Source organism: Nipponia nippon, unplaced genomic scaffold (genome assembly GCF_047370975.1).
Source record: "Nipponia nippon isolate SJK-2023a ecotype South Korea unplaced genomic scaffold, ASM4737097v1 scaffold_2, whole genome shotgun sequence".
Taxonomy (NCBI): domain Eukaryota; kingdom Metazoa; phylum Chordata; class Aves; order Pelecaniformes; family Threskiornithidae; genus Nipponia; species Nipponia nippon.
The window spans coordinates 34,818,058-34,835,120 of record NW_028262336.1 but is presented as its reverse complement, the minus strand read 5'-3'; the positions used below and the strand labels follow the sequence as shown (position 1 = coordinate 34,835,120).

Below are 17,063 nucleotides of genomic sequence, written 5' to 3'. Positions count from 1 at the left end.
AGGGACCTGTTGGAGCAGGTCCAGAGGAGGGCCATGAAGATGATCAGAGGGCTGGAGCACCTCTCCTATGAGGGAAGGCTGAGAGAGTTGGGGTTGTTCAGCCTGGAGAAGAGAAGGCTCTGGTGAGACCTTATAGCAGCCTTCCAGTACTTAAAGGGGGCTTATAAGAAAGATGGGGACAGACTTTTTAGCAGGGTCAGTTGCAATAGGACAAGGGGTAATGGTTTTAAACTAAAAGAGGGTAGATTTAGACTAGATATAAGGCAGAAATTTTTTACGATGAGGGTGGTAAAACACTGGACCAGGTTGCCCAGAGAGGTGGCAGATGCCCCATCCCTGGAAACATTCAAGGTCAGGCTGGACAGCACTCTGAGCAACCTGATCGAGTTGAAGATGTCCCTGCTCGTTGCAGGGGGGTTGGACTAGATGACCTTTCAAGGTCCCTTCCATCCTAAAATATTCTATGATTCGATGATAATATTTTTCAAGGTGGCTATCTTCTTTTTACTTTCTTTTTTCTCCTGTTGAGTCAGGTACAAGAGACAAATCCCACTACTGGAAGTCTTGAAATCATCTCTGTTACAGAAGATGAACCACCAGTACCAGAAATTCAGTTTTCCTTCAAAAGATTTTTCTTCATACCGCAAGCAAAAGTGGACCCCAGTGCAGATGGATCTGGTAGGGATACTGCACAACTTTTTGACCTTTGTAATCTAAATAGCTAATGTAGGTCTTTAACCTTGCAAAACTATGCTTGCCCACTCAGTCAGAGAAAGCAATCGGTTAGAGGAAGAAGAAACACAACCTCACCCCCCCAGCCCTGAGGTTTGCCAGCATATTAACAGGTGATGACACCCTGCGTTGGCTTGCATATGCAAACATTTTGCGCAGCCAGATTATTCACACACTTCAGCCGCATAGCAAATATTTGCCCACGCTTTTCAGACACATTTTTGAGTGGCTTATTTGAAATTTTACCAACCTGGAAATTGGTCCATTAAAAGTGAATATACAATACAGCAGCCTTGGAGGAATAGCATGCATGTTTGCTGCTTCCCAAAGATTTCGTGGCAAAAATAACCATTAACTTCAACAGAGGCAGGCTGAGCATCAAGGATGAAGATAGAGCAATTTAGTTTTCTAGTCCATTAGCTACTGCAGCTGTCTAAGATTTTTGGCATACCAGACACCAACTTGATTGCCAAAACCAGTTACTCAGCTGCTGCTGAGAGAGGCTGTGTAGGCTGGGATTTACTTGTGAGTCTGTAGGCACTGGGAGACACTCCTCATCCTTGACTGGTTGTAAGTGTCTGCCAATCTCAAAGTCAAAGCTTGAAGAATGAGGAGGTGAAGAGCTGCATGAATTAAAATTGAAGACAAGGTTCTGCCAGTTCCTGTGTGTACCCATGATCGAGCTGTGTATGCTATTTTCCCATAGTTTGCCCTTTGTATATCAGAATACATTTGAAACAAGTGAACTGTTCATTATTTTCAGTGGAATCTGTTTTCGTCTTCCAGATTGACAATACCACTAAGTTGAGGTTAGCTATGGAGGTGGTTGGTGAGCAGGACTGGTCCAGCTCATGAAATGCATTCAACAATTACTACTGATGTATATTCTAACTTTAGATGCATCTTTTTTCCTTGAAAACTCAAAACTCAGCCTTGAGCCATTGCTCAGTTCTCTCCTTGTCTTTATAGCAAAACTTTGAACAGACCACCTTTTCCTACATTTTTCAAGACTAGTTTGGGGGCCCTGCTTTTTTGCAAATTTAGCTTTCTATCATTTTCAGTTAACCTTGCTTCCGAGTCCAAAAGGACCAGTGACTTTCCTCCTTCTTGCCTTGAACACCTATTTACTAGCTAGTCCTTTCTTTTCCCGATATCCCGGCTCCTATTCAAATCTTTAGGCTCCTCTTACTTGTTTCCATGCCTCTGTTACCCCAACTCTGGAGGAATGCATCGCATGTGGGACTTAGCTCCCCGGTGCACAAGGCGGAGCTATGTGGCCCCCAGCCTCATCCCAGGATTTCCGTTGTCCCAGACACAGTGCTCAGAGCCGCGTCCAGCTGGGGCTACGGCTGGAGGGAGCACTGGGACTGCGGGCTTGGTACCGGCAAGAGTCAGGAGGCATCACAGACAGGAATGGTTGTAAGGAGCAGACTCAAGCTAGTTTGTTCTTTGCTACTGCCACTGAAAAAAATTATTAGTCCACCTGAGCTTTCTGAAGTCTTCAGAGAGTATACCTGTATCCTGCACACAGGTTTGATTACACAAATAAAACAGGTCTGAATTTCATTTTTATTCTGGGACTCACGTTTTCAGGAGAGGTGCTTGTATACTTCTAAAGCTCGCAGTGTGATGTAGCCCATGAAAATAAAAATTTAGAGCTCATATTCTCGATTGCATTGAAGACATGCCAGGTGCGCTGTAAGGGCATGATTCAGACCCCTCGTGAGGAAAATGCTGAAGGGGTGTCTGAGAGCACTTGGAGCCTTCTCAGCCCCTGAGCCGGGGGATCTGAACCCCTCTGGGTCAGGTCAGCTCACAGAGTGTATGCAGGGGTTACTACTGCCATCTAGTATAATGTTAGATAAATCTTTTTCATTGCCAACCCAAGCTGGTTTAACTTCACAGAAGCTGTTTTCTCTGTTTGGTTTCTAGGAGATATCGAACCACCTTCAATGTGCCATGTTTTTATCTCCCTAAAATACTTTCCATATATCTGTGGTTTATTCTTTGCAGTAATCCTAGCAGTTGCCATTGGCCTGGGTGGTGAGTACAATTAGTTATTCATTAAGTTCTCACTTAACCATTCAAATGCTTAATTTTTCATGAGCCTTTTACTTAGAGTGGAATTAAAACTGTTACTGCAGCTTGTTTGCTGAAGTAAAAAATCTTGTTGATGTGATGGCTATAAATTTTATTTACATGTAGGGACAAAATAGATCTGGCACTCTCATGAGAAGATTGGTGTAATATTTACAACACTGGGGAACCTGCAGCTCCAGGAAACCTTTCTCTAGTAAAACTTCACCAGTTCCTCTTGGGTGGTGAGCTAAGAGTTTAGAAACTGTGGGAGGCTTCAGGTAGCACACACCATATTTTTGTCCTGTAATTGAATTCTCTAAGTTTGTTTTCAAAGAATTAAAGAACTTTCCCCTATCACAAACAACTTCTACAAAGGAAAAAAGAACGCAGAATGTGTTCAGTTGTGACTGGAAAGTGTGACCTGCCAAGGTCTAGGTGCCAAATATGTTGATGGTAGAGCAGTGCCTTCACACTTGCAACAGGGATAAGCCTGCGGGAGGCTGAGGCATCCCATCAGGAAGGGAGTGCACTGGCCATATTTTGCAAGGGTCTCCTTGCTTTGCTGCTGAGAGGCTGAGGCACCAGGCATAAACTCACCCTGGAGTGAAACATAGACTGGGTAGAGGGAGCTGGGAAGGAGTCGCCACAGACAGCAAGGCTGACTCATCCTACAAGTCATTACTAATGGATGAGTTTAGCAGCACCATGTAGCAACGTCCAGGTTGTATTTCAAAAGTTCCTAGAGTACAGGAGTGGTCTTTTCCTTAGCAAGACAGGAATCTGGCCAGATAATGGAAGTCAGAAGTGTTAAATTTATATCTAAGTGTGTTTTCATCACCCTGTTTTCTTTCATTCTTGTTAGTCCAATACAACTGCATTGGGAAGTTTCGCTGCCGATCATCCTTTAAATGTATCCAGAAATCAGCCAGGTGCAATGGTGTCTTCAACTGTAAAGAAGGGGAGGATGAGTACGGATGTGGTAATTTAAATTTGATGATAAATCCCTCCTACCTCCTCCTGTAGCATCTGGCATGTTATCAAGAAATGCATGTTGTAAAGAGTTTGGGTGAGACAAGAAAGATAGAGACTGATGGATTATCTAAATCACCACTTCAGAGGAACAATCTCTCTGAGGTATTGATTTACGGATTATGAGAAGCCAAACTGCTCCTAAGATAAATGTGATGATTACTGAGTATTGCCACTGCCATACCAGGCATGTTTTTCCATTAGAAGTCTAGATGTTTTTTGACTGCTAGCATTTCCTCTGCCTGCAAGGTATACCATCACTGCATTATGGTGTGTATACACAACGCTTTCTGTATTCACTGGCACACAGTGGCACTGTGTCACTTTTGAAGATTGCAAAAGCCTATTATTATCTTAAGGGACATGGGAATGGGAGAGATCAGCACCACCTTTTGTGCATTGAGTACTGTGGAGTTTGCTTCTTCGTGTGTGAAATGTATGCCACTATGTCTGAGTTTCTCTCTGTAATGGTTTTGGGCATCACAGGGCCATTTTAAACACTCCCTCCCTGCCTTGTGCTATGGAAGATGACTGTAGTGTTTGCAGCCACTGGAGGGAGAGGACTCTAATATTAGTAAACAGAATAACTGATTTTTAGATCAGTGCACTTGTAATTCTGACTCCTGCACCTACAGGTAATGAGGCAGCACAGCTTTCCGTCTGTGCAATATGAGGAATGAAAAGAACCATGAGCTTTTGGCCCCAGCTAACCCCACACAATGCTTTCATCCTTTGGCGTGTTTTCCCCAGGGAGGCTTCAGACCTCTGTGGAGCCTGTGGGCAATACGTCTGCTTTTCTTGTCTGCCTTTGCAATGCCATGACACTGGCTCATGGGCACCTGCAGGAAACCCCTGTTCAGTAGTGACAATGTGCCTGGCCTCCCTTCTCCCTGGGAAGACCATGTAGACATGCCCTTTCCCAGGTCCATGTCCTTCCTGCTCAGCCAGGGCACTGCGCCCCGGCAGCAGCTGTGATGCAGGGTGCAGGGGTGCGCAGGACATGGCAACACGCAGGATGAAGGGACCGTGGGTGGTGGCTCTGTACCTGGGCCTCCTGCAGTATTTCCCTGTCCGTCTCTTGGCCAGAGGCAGCACAGCTTGCAGCAGTGCTAGCTCCATGGGGTGGCTCAGCCCTGTGGAGCTAGTGAAGAGCCGCCCACGGGGTAGGTAGGGCTGTGCTGAACAGAGCCAGGCTGGCGTGGGGAGGAAGTCCTTGGGAGCGAAGCTCCCAACTTGCACATCTCTCCTCTCCACAGCCTCTACATGCTAATCAGCCCAGAGTCACCAGTCCCCTTTCAGCAGAGGGAAGCAGGTAGGAAACTCCACGGGACCCCAGGGGTGGCTGGGTGCAAGTACATCCACCTCTTTGACTGTGCTGTGCAGAGCAGGAGGTGCCAACCACCTTTTATCACTTATCTTGATCATAGGTTTCCTCGGTGCCAAGCATCTGCAGCTCCAACTCACTGCAATCAGCAAGACTTGCTTAGGCTCACTGGAGGGCAAGGCAGCCTTCTCTATCTGTGTTAGAGCTAGCATCCCTTATCCGTTCCCATGAACATAGACTTTTTTCTCCTGGCTGTTCAAGCTCAGCATACCTTGGTTCTCTTCCTTAAGGGGGGAAAAAAATAGCACAGAAAAATTCTGTCAAAGGATCCAAGTGATAAAAAGACAAGTAGTAAAAACTCAGTGAGTCAAGAAATGTGGATGCCACAGTGGTACATTGACACTGTTGTATACCTGTTGTGTACCTGGTGTTTCTTCTTCACAACTCACTCAGGATTTTCTTCTCCTGAATCTCAAAGTCAGGTTGAGTGGCAAGAAAGCAGTGCTGCAAGTGTTCACTTCTGGATCGTGGCGAACAGTTTGCTCTGATGACTGGAAATCAGAATATGGAAATAATACCTGCAAACACCTGGGTTTCTCAAGGTATGAACACAAAATGGGAGAAACTTTGGCATTTTGAACAAGCTCTGAGGTTTTCAATCTTTCTAATGAAACCTTGCATTCGTCTGTGCTTTAAAAGAAAAAAGGACTTGACAATCCACCTTTGTGAATGATATGGTTGAGGAGATTTGGGATGATGTGGGAAATAGTCCTGAATACTTGTGCACTGCAAATACCATTTATTACTTCGATAAATCCTGGATGATGGCTAAATACAATGGTTTGGTTAAATCTTCCCTATGGGGTACAGGTACCTGAATCCTACTTGTCTCTCTAGTAGCTTACAGCCTGTCAGAGAGGCACTAAAAAACATATGAGCAATCCATTTCTTTTAATTCCTCTGTAGAAAAATTGTATATACAATACATGTCATGACATCTGTTAGGAATTAAGGTCCACCTCACAATTAGAGAAGAACCTGGCGAGGCGGTTCTTACTGGATTGATCCTATTCCTGAAAAAGCACCATTTCTTTCACAAACTTACGCACCATTGAGAAAGCATTTGAAGTTGTGACTTGCAATGATGCTCTGTTGTTTCTTATGATGGCGTCATTCTGATTTCTGCACATTATACTCAGCGGTATAAAGCTTCTTTAAATAAATTCTTGTTGTTTTTAGGATAAAATACATCTCAATTGTTCAACAAAAAAGATGAGAAAAAATTACAAATTATTCATCCTCCCTGCTGCAAAACATAACTCTAGAAATAGGAGACAATGAGCTTGTTAGTGCTTCAGGAAATGTGCCAGTCAGTTACAATAAAAGCTTTATTGCAATATTAGAATTAAAAATTACTTTCTCTGCCAGTTAAATGCCTCTCAGCATGTGTGACTTCCACACATGATTATGGCAAAAATATATGCATGTTATAAGAAGCGTTTCTTGGAGAGGATAGGATTACTTTATCAAGTGTCAGAATCCAATTATTGTGGTTGCTACACTGCGTTTTCATTAGCAGAACCGCTGAATTATTTAAACAGATTGCTGAAATGCGGTCTGAGGAAGCTGTGTTTATGGTTTATTTGCAGTTACGTGAGTTCAGGTTACCTGCCCGTGGCTGCAGTCGAAAAACAGTTTCAAAGACATTTCGTATCCCTCAGCCACTGGTTATCAGCTGATCAAGTGACATCCCTGCACAATGCGACAAACCTCAGGTATGCCTCAGTTTGTTCATCCTGACGGAAACAGAGCAATTAATAGAAGGAGAATTACTAATAGTTTGAGATTGTTGCCTGTTTTTGCAGGCATGTAGTACTTCATAAGTGGTTGGTGGTGTTATGCATCATAGACCAAGGTTCAGTAGCAGTCTTGCTGGAATACAAGTTAAGAGCCTGATCCAAGGCCCATTAAAATCAACAAAGGCTTTAAAAAAAGCTATTTGAAAATTATTTGTCCCATGATCCCTTTTTTGCAAATGGATAGACATCAGGCACTTATATTTTCACCATCGTGAAGAAGTTTGTTTCAGTTTACAGATCCCTAGATATTTCCCAGTGGGCTCATGAACCCTTTACGGTCCATTTCTTCCTCCAGACAATTGCTTGTTTTTCTTAGTTACTTCTCTTTCACCGAGAAGCAAGCTATGGATCCAAGGAGACTACAGATCACATGTTAAAAATTGCTGATGAGCCTCCCCTGGGGGAAGAGTGAACCACTCTTCAGCAGGGCAGCATATGATCTGCAGGCTCCCGATGGTGTCTAAGCTCCTAACTTAAGTATTTCAGCTAAATGCCTTAAGTAGATTGGATGAGTAAATGACTTTGTACCTCTTTCAATATATGAGTTACTTATATTTATGTGCACATAGCTGTACAGGAAGATGACACAATATTGAAAAAAACCCCAATATTTGTGAATTGGAACTAATACTGCACTGTCTTTTCATCTTAGAGAGGAATGCACATCTGGCAATGTGATCATCTTAAAATGTTTGGGTAAGAATGAGGAAAAGTGAAAATAAAATCAGAAATTGTCCTTTTTCATCCACTGCAGGGCAAGAGTTAGGAGGAATTGTGTACTCGAGGCATACTATACCATGAGTTTATCACACCAAAGAAAAATTATATTTCTTATGTCAAATTTAAAAGTGAGAATAGGCTGGGAGGGCAGATTGGGAGCATCAGGTAGCCAGAGCGTTTTGGTGAGAATTGAGGTAGGAAGCAGACGTTTAAGGATTGTGAGTTGAGTCCATGGACTGATGCTGTAATTCCAAGTCTTTGCCATCTTGGCAGGGAAAGGGAAATTCTGTTTTAACATTTGAACTTTCACCCCACACCTCTCCATGTCAGCTAGTTTTCAGATCGGGATATGAAAAGTCAGAAAACGACAGCAAAATAATCGCCAGGGGAGACGAGATGCTTCAGCCTGCCTATGCGGGCCCTTGGGACCCTGTGCATTTAAGGAGGGCAGAACAGTGGGTTTTACAGCTCAGCTGAGTACTACCACTGCAGGGGTGAAGATGTGAGCCCCACAGCCCACATACTGGCTGCTAGGCATGATGCTGCAGGGATGGGAGGGAGGAGGAGAAACATTTGGGGGCAGCCACAGCCGGAGATATGGGCCGTGGGGATGGTCCTGCTGCAGAGACCTCTCAGCCTCAGCAAGGCTGGGAGTAGAGGGGCTGAAGGTGACCAAAAACATGCCTGCGTTTCCTTTGCGGACCATAACCTTTGCTTTCTGGCAGTGTGTGGGACGCGGGCCAGCTATGGGCCACGGATCGTGGGGGGCAACGCGTCCTCCCCCCGGCAGTGGCCCTGGCAGGTCAGCCTGCAGTTCCACGGGCACCACCTCTGCGGAGGGTCCGTCATCACCCCACGCTGGATCATCACGGCTGCCCACTGTGTCTATGAGTAAGTCCCTAAATTGTCTTGCTTGGGGTGCCCCACTGACCCCGCTTGCAGCAGGTTTGTGTGTGGGACCACTGCACAGGAGGGCTAATGCACCGTGCTTTCTCCTAAAAATAAACTGCAGGAGAGATTGGGTTATCCTTATTTCATGGGCTTGCTCCATAACATTTAAACCTTCTCTCTTCTTGCACTAGTGCAAGTCTTTGTTGAAAAAAAAAAAAAAAAAAGTCTCCCCAAGAAGTGGTTCAAATCAGGGGCCCAGGTTTTCAGATGTTCTGGGCACTCCCTGCTTCCTGGGAAATCAGCTTAAAACAACATTTAAGTGCTAGATTTTAGGTATTCCGATCTGCAATTTCTGGACATTGCATGTGAGTTAACAGCTCAGGAGGAATTTGTACTTGGCTGCTCTGGTACTCTGGATCTCCAAAATAAATTACACGATCCTTTTTAAGTTGACAGGATCAATCAGTGGTAGTTAGTGAGTTGTACTGTGCTTAGTGCCTTTTACCACATACTCACTGCTCCTTTTTATGCTGTTCGAAGTAGTCTTTGAGTTGTAAATAGATGCTAAACAGTTATTTAGACTCCTCTTCTTTGTGTAATTATAAACATAGTCCTTTCTCTTGTTTATAATGAGTTGTCTGGCTTTGCAGCCTTGTTTGTTGCTAATAGGGCAGGAGAGCTCTTCTTGCTCTTATAAACTCCAGGCCACTTCCACCGAAGATATTTAGACAGCTAAAATGGGATTTGTCTGACTACTTTTAGGCACCCACGACATGGATGCCTGCTTCTGAGCAAGTCCTGTAGGATACTTTTATACCCAGTAGAAAGAAGAGATGAGACACACAAATGGCACTCCTAGATACTATTTAGAGCTCCGTGTTGCCATAAAAATAATTACTTAGGAACTAAGCAATTTAGGACTTTTGTCCTTAGCTCTGTCTCCCAAAACCCAGCTGGCTGTGGTGTGTTCAAAGGCTGATGCGGATGGGAGCTGGCAACACAACCGACATCCCCAGAGACTTTTCCCAGCACTGCCGCTAACCCGCTGCTATCCTGGTGAGGTGAAGCCAAGAGAAGAGTACTTGCACGTGTGCGGGAGGTTGAACGATGTGGCTGCTCATGAACTGGGGGCAGAAGCACCTTCCAGAAGGAAAGCTTTTCCCTTGAAAACGCCTTGCCACAAGTGCTGCTGAGCTAGCCGGGTGGCTGAGCCTAGGTGTGCCAAGCAGCAGCATCAACTGCTGTGGGGTCACATAGGAGGACAGACACGTAGGCCAATGTGAACCTCCCGTATTTGTGTAGAAAGCTGCAGGGGTAATATACCAGTGACCCAGTGTGTTACCAAGATTAGTCACCTTTTCTATATTTTTTGAAATTAGATGCAAAACATAGCCAATATTAATAGATAGGTAAACAAGTACAACAGACAGTAGCTATTTGCCTGTAGAGTTTTATGTGGTTCGTAAGCTCAGGAGGCAATTAGAAAACCTGAGGGTTTTCTTGAAGGTTTTTCACTCTCTCCCACCTCTTTGTTCCAGCCTGTACTTGCCGAGCTCATGGAGCGTGCAGGTTGGTTTTGTGACTCAGCAAGACACCCAGGTTCACCCATATTCAGTGGAAAAAATTATATACCACCGAAATTATAAACCCAAGACAATGGGAAATGATATAGCACTGATGAAACTGGCAGCACCGCTTGCTCTCAATGGTAATTCTTTCTGTTAGCTTTCACGTGACTTTCTCACCTTTCTAGCTAAAAGCGAGAAGGGTCTTTCCTAGTACAGAGAGGGAAATTTCTGTTGGCGCCCTGTGCCTGTGACCCAGGACAGCTGAGTGAGCCCCCGCTGCCTCTAAAAGCAATGAGCTGTGTAGCGTGGATGTAGCCAGCCTGCTGCTGTGATGGCAAGACAGCGATCCCTGTTCAGACTACACCAGCAGAAGTCCCCCCCCGGCCTCAGTATCAGGAACTCCTCTGTACCTGATATCCAGGCACCGAGAGCAGCAACATGGTCACTGGGCTCTGCAAAATGTTCCCAGTCCATTCTGGTATTGGCTCACTGAAGGCATTTAATAATAGGCAAACATTAACTTTATTCTTTCTAAATATTTTTGCTATCTAAAATAAACGCCCCACCTCATTTTACTTTGAGGTCACAGAGATTTTTATCATGTCCTTTCCGTGAATATAGGGAGATCCAGCAGTGTCCAAAGCTGAAAATCAAGCTTAAATTTCAAAGAGAAGAAAAGGCAATTCAAATATAATGATGCTTTTAAATTAAAACTGCTTTTATTTTCTCAGCAGGATGCTACCTACAGCTGCCACAGTTAGTGAATTGAAATAATGTATAATAATATTGTATGAATCTAAATGATCACCTGCCAGTACCTCCTAATCACTGTGAGCTCTCTGCAAAGGGGAGCTGGCTCTCTCTGATGCATCTAGATTGTCAGTTCCTAAATCAATTCTCTTGAAATACTTAAACTTCCACTTTGGATGAAAATTAAGCTTGATTTTGTTCTGGTTTATATCTCAGCTAGTGCTGTTTTCTTTTGCTCAGGAATAAGTTTGCGAGGCTGTCAAGAACAGTAATGGCTCTGCACCTGAGCGAGATCCCCGCTGTGCCCTGGGGGGTGGGGGCAGCCTGGGGGCTTGAAGGCTCCACGCTGGAGGCTTGATGTTTTCAGCTGGGATCATTGCACTGTGAACTGAACCACCAGGAACCTCCCAGTAATACCTTGTATCTTCCCTCCCTTTGCTCAGTGCCAGCTCATCCTGACACATCACAGTTTGTCCCTGCATGCATCAAACACTGATTATATTGCGTGGCATTCAGTGCCCCAGAGCGCAGAGGCACTGGAACTCTATGAGCCGATGGGTGGGAAGCGAAGAGCACCCCAGACGTCTTGTTGCCCTTTCAGGAGAGCGCAGAGATGTGCACACAAGGCTCTTTGTACATGCCGCTGCAGAAAACCTGTTAGGAGGTGCCACGCAGTCGTGCCATGGTTAGCCAAGGCCATTTCTCTGCCTCAGCAGGATGCTGTGGGGTCTCTGATCTGCCTGCCAGCTGCTTACGTGATGCATTTCTTGTTTGCTCATTCTTCAGTTTATTGACCTGCCAACACCTCCTCCTGTTGCTTCATACTTGAAACTAATTAGGCCTGGTGTAGGTATTGTTTCAAACTTATGGTATTGGCCATTAGAGAAAAGACCTGCAGAACTGCCAGGCTATTTATGCGGGGAGTGGGTGGTGTTCATAACAAGTTTACCGCAAGCCAAATCTTCAAGTTTTACTGAGGCATACAATTTTTTGCTAAATTTTAAAAGCAATTCTCTCTTCTCTCTCTCTCACTTTTTTTTTTTTTTTTTTTTTTTTTAAATAGGTCACATAGAGCCAATTTGTCTGCCTAATTTTGGTGAACAGTTCCCAGAAGGAAAAATGTGTTGGGTATCAGGATGGGGAGCAACTGTGGAAGGAGGTATTTTCAAATGGTTTGCTGTTGATTACCCTACATGAAAACATCTCACATCATACAGTAAATAGAAGATTTGGTTGGAGCATTGTTCAACATTAAATTTTCTGGAATATCTGTTGGGGGAAAAGAATACATATTCCTAAATTTTATGCTCACCCTGAACTGCAAAAGTGCTGTACAAACCCTTATCACAGGGAATGGATGGGTACACTCTGTGAAAAGGTTGAAAATGACATGTAGACAGCAACACTGTCTGCAATGTTGTACTCAGTCTCAGTTAAACAGACCTGTGTCCTTTGTAATTTCAAGCATAGAAAGCTCAGCATGAATACAATAATCAACCATCCATTTTTTCAGAGAAAGCATGTGTGCATTTTCAGGTAGGTTGGATGATGTAGAAATTGGATCTGTGAATAATGTCACAAAGAAAATGGATTTTTTTTTTTCCCCATGACTCACAGGTCATGTTAATCAACAATATATACGGAATCACCTTCATGGGAAAATGCTTGAATTCTCACGTCATTGTTGTTTATCATTCTTCATTCATCTTATTTAATGTGTTCCCATTGTTCAGAGAACAAGAACAGTACATTACCTGACCTACAGATAATAGCGATAGGTGGGAAAAAAATGAAAGCAAGGTTTACCACATAAAACCTCAGCTATAAATTGACAATAGGCAGTGTGCAAATACTCCCATTTATAGAAATGATCCATTCATACTCTGAATAAAATAAATATTTACAAGATAAATCGGATGTTTGCAGATGATTTGTTGACTAACAGAACAGGTGATAAATTCAAAACAAATTCTGGCACTAGTCTTGAAGACAGCATCCAACTAGCTTTTAAGTTCATTACTGTCATTGATTGTCTAGTTTGAAGTAGAAACATAAAATGTACAGCTTTATATTATATACTGTGATAATCCACAGCTCTACAGAATCGCTGGTTACTGGGTTCTGTAAGTGAGAGACACTTAGTTGCCTTACTTGTATGTTGTAATTTTAACTGTTATTTCTTTCACCCTTGCTTGCCAGTTCTTCATATACTAAAACATTTTCTGTTTATAATTTGAGATTAGTTTCAAGGTTAGAGAGTTTTTTTCCTTGGCTTTTTTTTTTGTTTTTTAACAGGTGATACATCTGACACCATGAATTATGCAGGTGTTCCTCTGATTTCTAATGCAATTTGCAATCACAGGGATGTCTATGGTGGGATCATAACTCCTTCAATGCTTTGTGCCGGTTTCCTAAAGGGAGGGGTAGACACTTGCCAGGTATGAAAGTTTCCAAACTGCAACTGTGCTCATTAACAGCAGCAATGGAAAAACATGAGTGATAAGTTATCAGGAGGCACTCCCAGGCTTTTCTTGGGCAAACATTTGGTTTTGTGCCATTTACTCTGTTTACTATGAATATCGATCAGTGATTGTGCATGCATTCCTATGCTACAATTCCCTTCTTATATTTCTTCTGTGGACCATATCTGCCACTTCTGAAGCCAAATTTACTTAAGATATTTTTTAATTTCTTGCAGTGTGCTACAGCATGGTGCCATCCTTTCTTTGCCCTGCCTGTGGCCTCTGTACTGCACTGAATTGCACTGCACTGCACTGTGAGCAGCTCCGGAGACCTGCAAGGTGTAGATACCCTGTGGTGAAAAGCAGCCAAAGCATATATCATTAGAGAAGCAGAAGTATTTGATTTTGGAAAGAGCAGATTGAGGCAGGGGAAGGAAGAAGGGGATAGGTATTTGAGTAACTCAGAGGACTGGTAATGACTCTGGGGGAGAGGTGTTCATAGCAGCGATGGATCAGAGGATCCTTCACAACACAGGGTGGTGATGAGTCAAAAATCACTGTCAGAGTCATAACGGTGCCCACCTTGTGCCAGGTCTCATCCTGATACACGCTAATGTGGACTCACCTAACTAGTCATGGATGAAGAGCAAGGGCTGGGGAGGAGCTTCATGTTTCCAGATTTGTTCAGTCCCCATTACGCATGGGACAAGACAAAGCAAAGGCGTTAGGTGCATAGATCTTCATTTAAGCGCCTGTTTGCACAACCCCCCCAGCAAGGTACCTGGCACCAGCACGTCACTAAGCCAGGGAGAGCTGCCCAAAGGGACAAAATGAGCCCTGCTCACCAAAGGGAGAGGTTTGTTCCAAATTCCCTTTTTTTTCTGTGGTTGTGCTGGCTCTGATGCTCATAGGGCAGGAAACTGCTCAGCAAAATAAATTGGGAGTTTTCAGTACTTAGATGTGAGTCCGTTGAATTGAATCTGCTTAGCAAAGTGCCTGGGAAGGGCCAGAAAAGTAGCGTGCGAGACTGCAGGAGCAGGCAGGGAAGGAGGTGGGGAGCAAGCTTGTTGTTGCAGCTCTGGGTTCAGCTCAGCTCAATAGCTAGGAGCTTTTTGAGAGAAGCAGCTGTGAGAGACCAAGACCATGGCATGGAAACTGCAGATCAGCAATGCCCTGCCTGCAGGACAGGCACGCTCCCCAGCACCTAGATGTTGTTTAACAGCAGGCTTCAACGTTGCTTCTGTTGTACTGTAAAGTTAACTGGGGAAAGAAAAGTATGATCTAATACATGTCTCTAAGAGGTCTCCAACTTCTGTTCTAACATATGCTTTTCCTAGGACCCAGAAGAGAGCAGAAACAAGAGACTTTGAATTACTGGACTATGCCTCTCCCCCTACCCCCCCAAAGAGGTGTTTCTCTCTTTTTCTGGGGCACTGATGTTTGTTTTAATTCTTTGTCCTCCAGGGAGATAGTGGGGGCCCTTTAGCATGCGAAGATATGAGTATCTGGAAATTGGTGGGGACGACCAGCTTCGGAGTGGGCTGTGCAGAAAAGAACAAGCCGGGCGTCTACAGCCGAACCACCTCCTTCCTGGACTGGATACACGAACAGATGGAGGTCTGGTTTTGCCCTGTCTCTCCATCTCTGGTTGTTGCTTTGCTCCACTGGTGCCACACAGGGTTTAGCTCATATTTGTCACAGCTGAGTTGTGTCATACGGACACATGCGACTCGAGGGTGCATTTGGGGATCAGGGCAGGTCCACGCGTAGAGTGGGCAGAGTGTGGGGGTCTTAGCAATATGTGGGGAGCACCAGGGCAGGCATAGAGAGGAGAGAGGAGCATGGGAGTGACTGGGGAGGGGGCCTGGAGGTGCAGAGCAGGGAGCAGGAAGGTGTGAAAGGGCTGAGTAAGGAATGGGAGGCAAGGGAAGAGATGCTAGGGGACTTTACCTGAAGCCATGAGGCCGCTACAAAAAAAGCCTGGGGAGTGGAAGCTGAGTTGGTCAAAGAAACTGGGGAGCGGGAAAGATGGTGTTGGCTGGAAGGAGAGGAGAGCAGAGGCAAGGAAGTAGGGGGACGCTGCAGCCACCTTCACCTGACCTGAGGGTGGCCCACTGTCTGGAGACCAGGTCCTCTGCTGTCAGCACCCCTCCAGCGCTGCCAGAGAGATGCTGGGTTCGGTCAGCTGAACAGGGAGAGTCGTTGTGCTTCACATAGACTCGAGGGCAGGGATCTGTTGCCTAAGCAGAGGCATCTAGAGCCATTTTAGAGACCCCAGGCTGTCCTGCCTGGCTCACAGGTGTCCCTGCAGAAGGGAAGGATCTGCCGCTAGCCCTGGATTGTATCCATGATCCCCGTGGGGATGTCTCAGATACCCTGCAACAGCTCAGGTAGATATGATAGAGGATCTATGGGAGATCTGAGATCTTCCGGACCAGTTGCTGGAGGTCAAGCAAAGTGCACTAAGACACCTCAAGCGGCACTAGATAGTGCATGTGCAAGGCAAGAGAACCATCCTCCACTGCCCTGGTAGGAGCCCAGACACATAGCTTACAGGTAGACACCTATGCACGGGCTCTTAATTGTCATTTTCTTAGCTTCATGGCAAAGCCATCCTAAGCACCTGAGTGTACATCCCATCCTGCTCTAGCCTGGTCCTCACAGATGGTGGTGCCAGTGCTGCTATTCCAGCACCCAGTTTTCTGGAATGAATGAATGGATGAATGAATGAATGAATAAATAGCAATGATGCTATTCCAGCACCAGCAATACAGCCCCGAGCCCTGACAGCTGCCTATGCCACCGTGATGGCACGTGGTGAAACCACTCCTGCCCCCTTTGCGTTTGTGAAATATGTGAGGCTTCTTCCTCAAACCTAGAGTGCCAATAACAAGCATCCACAGGCAAGGAAATGCCCAAAATAAGGTTATGTGTGCATTTTCAGTTCAGCCCCCATCTGTATACTGTATGACACACGCTGTTTTCACAACCTATATTACACATGAAGATTTATGTTATCACATGCCTATCTGTCACTCAACAAAGCTAAAGAATGCAGGATAACATTTCTAAATCTTTAAGACTTCTAATATTACTTTTCTTTCTTCCCCCCAAATATATACGTTGTGATTCATTTGCAGATACAGAAGCCCAGACATTTCAGATGAAGGGTTTGTATTGAATGAAAGCACAGATCTTCATTATAAAGAATTGATCAAGGGGAAAAAAGTACAGCTAAATCTTTGTTTAGCTAAATGCTAACATGTTATAATTTTTCACAGGGGCATCTTTCAGATGTAAACACTAATTCATCAATTTATCCTCTTAGAAAGGATTTTCAACTGCAGCACAGAAACATGGACACTTTTTAATTGACTCTGAAACAAATCAAAAGAAAGTAGAACTAGTGTGCTTTTGAAAATGGGACCAAGGGAATGGCTTGCACCTGGCAGATTTGTATTGTGGCATAATGGTCCTGATCTGCTCTTACCTGCTATTGCCCACTGTGGTCTGGGGTCCATTTGGTCTCTCCAGAAGTTTCTGTGCTTTCTTCAAACAAAATTAACTCTCCTAGCTAAGGCTTAGCAAAGGAGTTAGGAAAGAGATCCATTCTAAGAGATGCAAAATTGCAAGATAAGGACTTTGGCCA

At 44.6% G+C, this 17,063-nt stretch overlaps 1 protein-coding gene across 1 annotated transcript in view; it reads left to right on the top strand.

Annotated features, from left to right (window-relative positions):
- Positions 1 to 546: 546 nt before the first annotated feature.
- TMPRSS3 (transmembrane serine protease 3) overlaps positions 547 to 17,063 on the top strand; it is a 34,982-nt gene continuing 18,465 nt past the window's right edge. The window contains exons 1-11 of the mRNA XM_087757030.1: positions 547 to 678; positions 2,665 to 2,775; positions 3,674 to 3,790; positions 5,643 to 5,766; positions 6,814 to 6,939; positions 7,676 to 7,719; positions 8,469 to 8,634; positions 10,173 to 10,342; positions 12,016 to 12,111; positions 13,248 to 13,390; positions 14,879 to 15,031. Of these exons, the coding sequence (XP_087613156.1) occupies positions 2,685 to 2,775; positions 3,674 to 3,790; positions 5,643 to 5,766; positions 6,814 to 6,939; positions 7,676 to 7,719; positions 8,469 to 8,634; positions 10,173 to 10,342; positions 12,016 to 12,111; positions 13,248 to 13,390; positions 14,879 to 15,031 (1,230 nt within the window). The 5' untranslated portion in view covers positions 547 to 678; positions 2,665 to 2,684. The remainder of the gene's footprint in view (positions 679 to 2,664; positions 2,776 to 3,673; positions 3,791 to 5,642; positions 5,767 to 6,813; positions 6,940 to 7,675; positions 7,720 to 8,468; positions 8,635 to 10,172; positions 10,343 to 12,015; positions 12,112 to 13,247; positions 13,391 to 14,878; positions 15,032 to 17,063) is intronic.